This window comes from Cyprinus carpio, chromosome A6 (genome assembly GCF_018340385.1).
Source record: "Cyprinus carpio isolate SPL01 chromosome A6, ASM1834038v1, whole genome shotgun sequence".
Classification (NCBI taxonomy): Eukaryota; Metazoa; Chordata; class Actinopteri; order Cypriniformes; family Cyprinidae; genus Cyprinus; species Cyprinus carpio.
In genome coordinates this window covers 23,498,327-23,510,020 of record NC_056577.1, presented here as the reverse complement: position 1 = coordinate 23,510,020, position 11,694 = coordinate 23,498,327, and the positions used below count along the sequence as shown (strand labels likewise).

The window sequence follows — 11,694 nt, the reverse complement described above, 5'->3', positions numbered from 1 at the left end:
TCATATGAAGCCTTGAAAGGCTAACCTGGAAGAAAGAAACGGAGAGGGGCACACTGAAATGAAGGACAAAATTGCATCAGTTTAGCTATAATGAAATTGTATCTTCACATGCTTTGTTGCCACCACCCAAAAGCCTGTTTAAGCCTTCAATAATGCAATTTCCTGCCAACCTCACTGTCTCAGAGAGATGTGATTTTTACTTAAAACAAGAAAGAAACAGAAGCAATGTAATTTTTCTGTGAAATAAAACAGAAAACACAATACTTTAAGGATGCTGCATCAATTGTGAAATTCCCAAGGGACTGACATGGCAACACCACAAAACAATTCCAAGTCAGGCCTTTACCAGCTTTATTCTGAATCAAAGAACTGCAAAAACAAAAGTTCCCTTTTTGTTTTTCATACTAATGAAAGCATTCGTGAAATAGAGACACATCAGCTTTTCAAACGTCTGTGTGACAAGAGGAAAAAGGGCTTGGGATTGAATCATATTAGGTGTGCAAAGCAACATGGCCTTCACATTTTCAGAATCAAAAAGATTTGTAGCATAAAGAGTTTATGAATTAAATCTCAGTAATCCAAGGAACAGACAGGATTACAGAATACCAGGAACAAGTATTGGTACAAAAAAACATTATATACTGCAGTATATTATAGATATATAATATATAAAACTATTTATAATATAAAACTAAAAAAAAAAAAAAAAAAAAAAAAAAAAAAAGCATTTGCATATTGCACATGTTTGTAACAAAGTGGTTCTTTGATACTTTCAGAAGCCATTCATTCCACTAACAGTTGTTTGACTGGCACTTGAAATCAGACTTGGGCACGGATTGAAATCTGCCATCTTTCCTCATATCATATTGCAGTTGGAGAGATATGAAATCCACAAGATGGGATTCAAGCACAGTTCCAAGCCCTCTATTAGTGACAATACTGAGTTGTAATGTTAAATATTCCTGTCCATTTCACACTTTTAAGTGCCCTTCAAAAAATAAGAAAAAAGAAAAGAAAGAAGAAAAAAAGGCAGTGAAAACTGGTAAAACATCTAACACACTACATGTTCCCTCAATCACCCAATAATCCTGGTAACAATCTTGATCCTCCATTGTAGCTAACTTCTGTTCTAATCTGGCAGACGAAAGAAACTTGAGCATTTACAGGACCAAATGACATTTTGATAACATTGCTCTGTCAGTTTAATTACACTTTCACTAAAGATTGTTGTTTTATTATTAGCGCTTTGTAACTTTTTTACTTTGTACATGTTGTACTTTTAAAAAAGGCATGGAAATAGTTAAACAGCAGCTGTATAGCTAAAAAGGTAAATCTGGTGGTATCAGAAAAAAACCTCTTTCCATCAAATTCTGCAATACACCATTTAATACGCATTTCTTATCAGAGCCTGTAGACCCGGCGACATTTCAGAAGCATATTGCCTCATGTTAAAAGCTATTCTCCGTAGCCATTACACTATAAATTTTTGCATTGCCTTGTTTGATAGAATATAAAGTGAACGATAAGCTGGAAACTAACTGAACCAGCTGACAAATGTTGCTGACAAAGATTCAAAACTCAAACGATCAAGAAATGAAATGCAAAAATTGTAGCATTGCTGTGTAAAAGGAAACTGTTTAACATTTCAAAAACGTTATTTAGACGTTTGATGGAAAGTGTTTTGAATGGACAGGTCAATATTTTTCTCAAGTTCTATTTTGAGTCTTATTTTGCTTCATATGTGTCACAGTGATACTACAAGGAAATAACTCCGTATGCTAATGCTCTACGAGACTGAAACATGCAGTGGATTCTGCGATTCTGCTCAGCAGATGTTGCCACGGCAGAAGTGTTATCATGCCATATGTGCAACTGTCTAACCCAGTGTGCTTGAGACTGACACAGAGGAGAACTGATTTACCTTTTAACATCCTCTCTTTGTAGCCAGTTACCAGAGCTAAACACACACATGTACACACACACACACACACTACACAAGAAATCACAGCTATATACATACATACATAAAAAAGCTACACACAGTAGAACTGTACTATATGCTCACAACCGCAGTTGTATCTTCCAGAGATTCAATGAATTTTTATTTGTAGATCCCTAAGCTGCCATTGTGGGTGGAATAGCACAGTATCGGAATAAAACCAATTTGTATTATTACTCCAAATGGCATTTTATTTTTGGTAAACAATGTCCCAGATTTATCTGTCACCCATCCAGATTGCTCAAGATGAAGCTTTTAGGTGTTTGGTTAAAGGATCGATGTAAGTGTGACACTTAAAATTGCTGTTAGATGATGCTTACAGTCTTCTTACAGTTTCTTTTGCTTGTTTGTTTTCTTGTTTATGGAAGCCCATTTCTGCCATTAAGAAAAGAAAAAATCATGCTTTGGTAAATCATATTTATGAGATAAAAAGTCATAATTGTCAAAAGAAATTGTCATAGACTTTTTGTCATTGTTTGACATACCATACATATGACTTTTTTGTACATTTATAAATTTTGAATCTGTATGTGCAAAGAATGCTTTTTTTTTCTTATGTTGCAGAAATGCATTTGTCTTTGTGAAGAAAATCCTGTATAGGGTGGTGACTTAAAAGTTTTCCTAAAAATATAAAGATCTTAGCTTTCCCTCAAAAATATTAAATCTGTGAATTAATTTTTTTTAGATGGATCGAAAATATTTGAGGTATTAGACTGACAAAAAACATGCTTTTGCAAAATTTGTAGCATTTCACTGTCTCTTATGAATTAAATATGTACTGTATAGCTGTCCGGACTATGGACTTGTCTGTGTGTGTTTTGCCCCTGTGACCCAGTTTCTGTCTCCCATGGTTTGTTTTTTGATTCCAGATGTGTCTAGTTTCTTCCCCATGTGTTCCATGTTCCGGTTAATTTGAGTCATTCCATACACCTGTGTTTCCCCAATGATCCTGCGTTTAAATACCGTAGTCCTTTCAATTCAGTTACGTATGTGTGTCTTCTTCCTGTTCTCCATGTTGGATTTACCCATGTGTTGGATTAATAAAGACTCTTTCAATTATCTATGGCTCCGTGTTCATTCTGGCAGCATAGCGTGACAATAGCATAGCAATTCCCCAAAAATGATTATTTTTATTTTTTTTTAGGAATTTATGGAAACAAGGGAATAGGCAAAGGCATTCTGGTTTCTGAGTGACTGCTCCATTGGCCAGTTTTGCCTGTGACACTTCATGGCTGCTGGAGGTAATCAGCACCTGTTTGCCAAATTTGTTTCCTCCACTTCCAGCATTACAGCTATTTCTTGTAGTAAGGGTGGTGATATGCATGCTCAACTTCACTCACTGATAATGCGTATTCAAGATATGCAGCAGACATGTGATGAACAAACAAATGGGCAAATTACAATTATTGATCCATTTGTCATGCTCCGCATATCCCACAATTCAGATTTTTACTGCACATGAAGCAAAAGTGAACCTACAGCAACTGACGCTAATCAAAGCACTACAGAAGTTGTCTTATGATGTCATGCCTTTTTCTCTTTTAAACCAAAAGTTGTTATGAGATCAGGGATCATGAATCGATTACATTGTTTCTTCCCATGTGTGACTGAGATGTTGGAAATGATTGAGAGGATTTGTCTCATATGCTCTGATATTTGAACATGTAACTGGTGCACAAAATGTTGTACAAGTCATTGAAACAAATTGTCAAGTGATGTTTGATGGTAAAAAAAATTTTTTAACTGTGCAATGGTTGTTAGTCCCAGTCACAGAACATAGAGACAAGCAACCAACTGATCATCCTTTACAGGTCTTCATCAAGTGCTCATAATGGTCAAAAAAAAAAAAATTCCACCAGGGCAAACATGAGTTACAAAGTATTGGGTGACTATATTATTTACAACTATTACTTATTCTTTATAACTCTCCTCAAATATAACATCTACAGGTAGCCTATATGGTTCTATAGTATAATCAATTAAAAATCAAATACATTAAAGTGACATTATTATTTACTGCTTATCATTTATCCACACATAAATTAATTCTTAAATACAGTTTCAGGAAGGACCTATCTTATACGGTGGCATTTTTGCATAGATTTACTTACATAATTAATTCCAATATAGCTGGTAGCTCTGTAGTGGATTGTGATAGCAATGATTAATTAGGTCATTGCTGAAACTGCCAAATTAAATTAGTAAAAAATGGTGGGAACTGACTAAAACACATCTAATGCATCACTGATTACATAAACTCTCTCCTTGTAATCAGATGCAAGATTTTCTTGTTGATGCAAACAAACAGTGACTAAACAGTGAAGAAACCAAAAGCCTGGAAACACCCCCAATGGTAACACTTTCTATGTGTCCTATATCCTCCCTATATCCTACATATGCGCTGTATAATGCATTATAGAGCTCTTAATTTTTATAGAAATATTCACATTCAACTGTAACCAGTTAATATTTACCTTTCACTATTCACCTTTAAAGAGCATTAAACATGTTGTTTGTGATCAACATTTAAGTAAGCATTATAATGTGTTATAAATGTGGTTACAATTATTCACAGTACAACATAAATCTGATTATAATTTGCAGTAAATGTCATTATGAATAATATTATAATATATGTAATATAATATATATAACCTTAGCATTTAAATTTGTATGCACACATTGGTGTGTCAAAATTGTCAACATGAAATGAATGAATAACTATATAGAATATCTGAATATGGTAAATTATGTAAATTATATAATTTTTAGAATTCTAAACCATCCAACATTTCAGTAATTGTGGGCCACGAAAGATCCCTTTCAGCAGATGCCTCAAAAATGAAAAGGTCATAATTCAAACTGTGCATCAATAAATAATATAAGCATATTTTTTTATTTAAAAAAAAAGGAATCTTCTGGTTTTCTGCATTTTTTGACAAGTATATACAGGTTTTCCAAAAAAAATCTCTCTTTGTAGCATTATCACAAAGCAGCAGTAGTACCATAGCAGTGTGATACACCTGTAAGAATACAGCAGATGATCAGATGTTCCCATGGATTATCTTCTCTGTACCTCTCCTGCATGTAAAGCTTAGTCCCTCAGGATGAACTAGGTCTACAAAGTTTAAGTTTTCATAGAGCCTCCCAAGAAGAACAGATGTGTCATTCAAAACACACACACACGCACCCACACAAAAAAGCAAACTGCAAACACATCCAAAGTCTTTTTGCTTCCCCATGTAGAGGGAACATTTATGTGTTCCAGCCAAGTCCGATGTGAGTTGCAAGCAGGTAGCACATGCCTATCGTACAGGTCATCAGCATCATGGGGAAGCCCAACCTGTGAAATAGAGCACAGAGAGAATTAATATTATGAGTCCCAACACAAAAGTTCCTTAGAAGATGAAAATTTTACCTTAGAGGGCCTGTAAAACCCACTCTTTTCGAAAGAAAAATTAAATGCAAAGATTTTGGGAAAAGAATCTGCGACACAGTGTGTTGTCATACTGTATACTTGTGTTCTACTGAAAGTTCATCCCTCAACATCACCCAGCATCTCTCTCTGTTTCATTCCTCCTTTGTTGCTCATATAATGATTTCTGAGCAGTTTTGCATTATTCCCACTTCTGTCGTGCATTTGTTTTTGTGTGTGTATGTGTGTGTGGGGGCGGGGGGGGCGATTCTGAACAGCAGGGGTCTTGATGCTCTCCTGCTGAGGAGCGTGGCAGGCACGTTACCCGCTTCATCAAAGTGGTATTAAAATGTAAGTCTTTAAACATTATGGCAGAGTCAAATGCAGGGGACAACAGCATTAAAAGTATGATCTCCAGGCATTAACACTGAAGTCAAAGGCTGGAGACGCAATAGACTGGTGATACTCATCCCCCCATTTATCATAAGCTGCTTTCCTCAAAGCCATCAACTCTCAAAGACGTGTGGACCATCCTTCTTGTGCTCGCTTGTAAAAGCATCCATCTGGAGAGTGGAATTATCATTGTAATTACAACTGGAATCTGGCCTAATCTCCACAATCGATCGGCATGCATCAGTGCCCTTCTGACCCTCGGTTCAACATGCTATGTCTCATCTGTCCATGAGGATTATACTACATGCCATCCAACCTCACATATTAACAGTAGAAGAACACTCTGTTGAGTAAATCAGTACAAAAGAAATCAACAGATTATAAATAGAAGTGGACAGATTATTAAGGGAAAATGGACAATAGCAACCAGAAAATAAACAGAGAACTTTATAATCTGTTTTCAAAACAATATCTGTGCCCAACCTGTGCCCAACCCCCCCCCTTTATCAAATAATCTTTGAGATTCTGTCACTATTAACTCACCCTGATGCCATTTGAAAACTGTGTGCTATTATTTTGTTGTGGAACACTTTTACAGCATCTATATATTGCTCTTGTTTCATATAACAAATAAAGTTTAAAGTAAAAAAAAAAAGTTTTTAAAAAGTTAAAAAAATATTGAAATGAATGAGGGGGGGGGCTAAAGTCTATACCACATTTGTGCAATAGTTCAGGTCTTTTATAGCCACATGATTTAGTGAGCCATTAATTTGAATGTTGCTGTGACTGGGTTATTGAAACAAATCAGGAAAAGAATCAATCTTTTGAAGGAGTTCTTTTAAATGAATAAGTTGATTCAGTTGGCAAATCAGACTCATCATTTTGTTCACAAATCAGAATTAGTTCATGTATCGAAATGATTTGTTCATGAACTGGAAATGCCTCATTGATTCAATTATCTGGTTTCAGCAGTTCTCCATTTAACAGCTCACCGGAGGGGAAGATTAAGATTATCAGCAAATAAGAATTTAATTAATGTAAAATATTGTACACAGGTCATGTGGACTACATTTGTATTACTGTAAATTTAACAGATTTCTATATAATCATTATTATACTATTTTCTAGACCTTAGTCAGGTTAGAGGCCACTTTGATTTGGATGAAAACGAGGCTATGAGGGATAACCGTACAGTCATTACATTAGCATGCACTGTATAAATGTCCTAGATCATGTAATTTTCAAAGCACACAACTTTCTAAATTTTATTTTTTGGAGTTTTGTCTATTCGAAGTTTTGTCATCTAAACAATCAATATATTATTAAACAATAGTACAATCCATTAATCACACTTTACTTCTATCCCTTAAAGCCTAATTTTGCCTCGTTTTCATTTTTTAGTCCCCAACTAAAGTCTATAGTATAATTATGGCATATGAGTTGAGTGTATGAAAACATTTACTCTGTCTTATTTTTGCCCCACTGCCTGCTATTCTGAGTACTCTATCTTTTTCCAGAACACTAAAAATCCACATGCAGTTTTAATAATTTCTGTCTGTTTACTTCTCTGATAGCTCATAAATGTCAGATCTTGTTGCAGAATAAAAAGTCCTGTAAAAAGGAGTTCTGGAATGAATAAATGAAAGAAAGAGCTGCTGAGAGGACAAAGCACTTGTGAGGATGAAAGCTCTGGACATCCATTTATACCGAGTGCACCTTCAGCAGCCCAGTGGATACTGACTGAGTGCATGGGTAAATACAGAGCATTTGGGGCATAGAGAAATCAACAAGCTCAGAAGAGAAAGTGGCCACTGATTGAGAGGATGATGGAAATCAAATGGATGATAAAAAAAGCAAAAAAGCGAAGGAGAAACAAGTTTTCCTGATAATGTTGCAAATCACAATCTTAAACTAAACAACTCGTCAAAAAAGTGCTAAGTTGAGGTGTTCCTTAAAGAAATAGTTCACCCAAAAAATAAATTTGCTTAAAATTTACTCAGGCCATCCAAGATGCAGATGAGTTTCTTCATCAGAACAAATTTAGAGAAATTTAGAATTACATGACTTGCTCACCAATGCATCCTTTGCAGTGAATGGGTGCTGTCAGAATGAGAGTCCAAACAGCTGATTACAACAATACATCAAAACAACAATCACAAAACATCACAATAATCCACAAGTAATCCACATGACTACAGTCTATCAATTAACATTTTGTGAATCGAAAAGCTGTGTGTTTGTAACAAATTCATTATTATTAAAAAGTTTTCAAATTCGATCAATTGTTTCCAGCTAAAATGTTAGTTCTCTATCCATATTATTGTTTTCTCCAGTGAAAAGGTTGTCGACTGAATCAGGTAAGAAATTAGTAAATCTTTCACTTTTTTTTTTTTTTTTTTTTTTTAAAACGTAAAAAAAAAAAAAATTTACTTTTGGGTTAACTATACCTCTAAGTTCCAACAAGAGATCATGCTGTTAGCAACTCAGAGATCATTGGTTCAATTATCATGAAGTGATAAAATGTACTCCTCAATGTGTCGTTTTGAAAATGTCTGCAAAATTCATAAATGTAAAGCAAAAATTAATTTCAAACAGAATTGTAGCCAATTAGTTTCTCCCTTCAACACACACACACACACACACACACACACACACACAAGGATTTAAAATAAGGAATCAGTGAAGGAGTCAATAGAAAGGGGCTGTCAAAGCACACAAATCTAGACAGAAAATGAGACATGAGGGTAATAACGTAATACAATCCCACATGGAATAGTGTCCTCCAGCACTTCCTGTCTTCTACTTCATCTCTTTCGAACATTCTCCAAAATTAGATTATTGGAAAGCACATATTTAAAGACCTATTAATGTAAGTATTGCAAAAGCACAGCTGGTCCAGGGAAAAAAACAGGTGTTCAGTATCCAGAAGGCAGGTGGGGAGGCTAAATGTTGGATTGCAGAAGGAACAGGTGTGTATTATCTTTATAAGGAGCCATTTGTGTGACATACATCAAAGCAGGAGCACATGCCATGGGTGTGAGGGCAGGTCACCCAGCTAATACACAATGTGAATGAAGCAGCCAGGTGCCTGATTTATATGTAGTGAAGTGGACAAATCAATGTGCAGTGAAACCAAGGTTTCGAGGGTGTGAGTTGTATAATCTGAAAAGCAGCTCCACATGTGGTATGTTAAACTGGCTGAATAAATAGCACATTAAATGGCACTAAGTACTGCATAAACCATCCTAAAATCAAAGTCATGTTTTTTCTTCTCTAAAGGCCTAATGAAAGGAAGAGTAATGTGATTAAAAGTTTTGCAAATGTAATACAAATTCATTATGACTGTTTGGAGGACAAAGATGACTCTAACATGCATTTTGAGGCAGTCTTTCAAACTATTCAATGCATGACATTCACATTTATTCATTTAGCAGATGTTTTATCTAAAGTGACGCAATTATCTTTTTTTTACATTACGGGGGCAATCAAAGTCAGTAACCTGAGTTTAAATACCTTGCTCAAGGGCACAATGATGGCAGCTCATTAATTGTGCTTTCTTGGTTTTAAATCGACAAGGTTTCAATTATAAGCACAGGTATTTTACCATTTTTGTCAACACCTATATACGTGATAAAAACAGTTTTGAGTTAAAAACATAACAGTGAAATGCTCGAAAAACAACTTGAGACCCAATAGAGTTACCTGAATAATCAGCTTGATCTTATATGAATTTCTAGTAATACATAGCATGGACAAAAATACATTTCAAGATGCAATTGTCTAACAGCTAACCCACAGCGTGCTAATGGGGTTCAAAGTTAAAACCTTTGAATTAAATGCTGAGATCTTTACGGGCAAACCACAACACCCATATGCATGACCTTGGGGGAAAATCTGTTTTGAGTTGAGGGAAACTCAACACCCTTCTTTGCTCAAGGCTATCGACTATGTGGCACATTTGTATTAAAAACCCTCAACATCTCAAACATGTGATGAGATAAGGAACAGCTATCTGCCACAATCTCACCCATTTTCACTACAAGATTGCTGATGTACACAACATTTCCTTACGACTGTGAAAACCTATCTCATGTGGCTCAGAATGCGTCAGAATGGCAATTTTTTGTTACATTATGACTGGAGTGGAAAAAAAAGAGGAAAACCATTAAAACTAGGGAAGGAAATGACTTTCTCAAAGTCACACAAAGATACGGTAGTGAGTGGAAATTAAGGTCAGTGTTGATTAGGCCTGATATTTCAGACATTACTATAAATGCCATCAGTGTCATCATTCTGTACTTTTCAAAAAGGACACCAGATGGTTTGTCATTTGGACATCCACCATTATCTTACATGCTAGTGTTAGGGGGCGCATGATGGATTTTGAAGGCCAAAGTGGCTTGGTATGGTACTGGGAATAACAATGTGATCCAAGCTCTGGGTTTGTTTGTACAATAGGCCAATGATTGCCCATGGTTACACACACATGCTGCTTTTCTCCTCTCAAGCACAGAAATATAAGTATATTCATACCAACAGATGAGGGAAAGAGACCCATTTGGGAATGGAAAATAGGGATGTGGAAAACTACATATTGAAATTGGATAGTATAGGTGGAATTTCTCAATGATTTTTTTATATATCTTATTAATATTAAGAAGCACTGATTAACTAATTAAAATGGTTTTAGGAACATCTGACACCAAATGGACACATTTCTTAGGGTCCATTTACATAAAACATGTTCTTGCTTATAAAACAGTTAGACAGAAAGCAATAGACTCGAACAGCACTGCACACAAACTAAAAGCACAACTATTGGGGGGGGGGGGATATTTTACTCAAAAATTTTAAAAATATAGAAACAAATCTAGATAAACTAGCTGATTTCATTCATTGATTAGTTAGTTGTTTTATGATACATCATACTTCCCTGGTGGAAAACATGATGACAATTCTGATATTAAAAAAAATAAGAAAAGAAAACATATTTGCATGAAAATACAGATCATTAGGAGAAAACAAACATTACTAGTGTCTATATGATTCATTTTGTCTCGTGTTGTTGTCTTTGTTTTGAGGTCAGAGATCACACCTCTATTTCTTGCAAACTGCAGTTTTGTACCATTTAAGTAATATATCCATTCTCAAATGCATTTCACTGAAACTAGACCAATACAAAATATTCAAATGATTACCCTTTTACTGCTGAATGAACCTCTATCAGGTAAGGACATGCCATGTTCCACAAAATAATATGTATCACATAAAATCATTATGAATTATTTTAAGCAATGAAATGGAGCTCCTGTAATCACAGTTCATTCTGGCTTTATATCTGGGAGTGTGGTCTTTTCATAAACTAATTTTGCATTTGCACCAAAACGGACCACAATGATGTGAAATAGAAATGGAAATGATTTGAAAAGTTTTGCTCGTGTCATGTATGCTATTTAGGCCTGCATTTTCCATCACTGTAAGAGTGGTAGCTGAATAAAGACTCCTTAGAAATGATAGGAGAAAAGAAAAATGTAATGGAGCTCTCTCAAATATCATCTTTAAAAATGTAAGAACTTTTAGAAATCTGTGGAGGTAGACTAGTTGTGGGCTATAACTGAGCTGTCTATTTTTACCAATTTTTTCAACAGCATTGTTGGAACCAGTTAGCAGACAGTTAGGCAGACAGACGGAGAGCTGGTTTTGAGCATCGAATCATCAAATGCACTTATTGATTAAAATTCCTGTCTTAGTGGGATATTAATGTAAACAAGCAGGACAAAAAAATCAGATGTGCCAAAGTATCTGATATCTGGTATGAGGCCTTGCATTGCAAATCCCACTGAACAATGTCATAATTGTCAATATTAATAAAATATTAATCAATACT

The 11,694-nt window shown here is 35.1% G+C and overlaps 1 protein-coding gene across 1 annotated transcript in view; it reads right to left on the bottom strand.

The window, feature by feature from the left end:
* Window positions 1-4,873: 4,873 nt before the first annotated feature.
* oca2 (oculocutaneous albinism II) overlaps window positions 4,874-11,694 on the bottom strand; it is a 79,771-nt gene continuing 72,950 nt past the window's right edge. Inside the window, 1 exon segment of the mRNA XM_042758512.1 lies at window positions 4,874-5,342. Coding sequence (XP_042614446.1) covers window positions 5,255-5,342 — 88 coding nt within the window. The 3' untranslated portion in view covers window positions 4,874-5,254.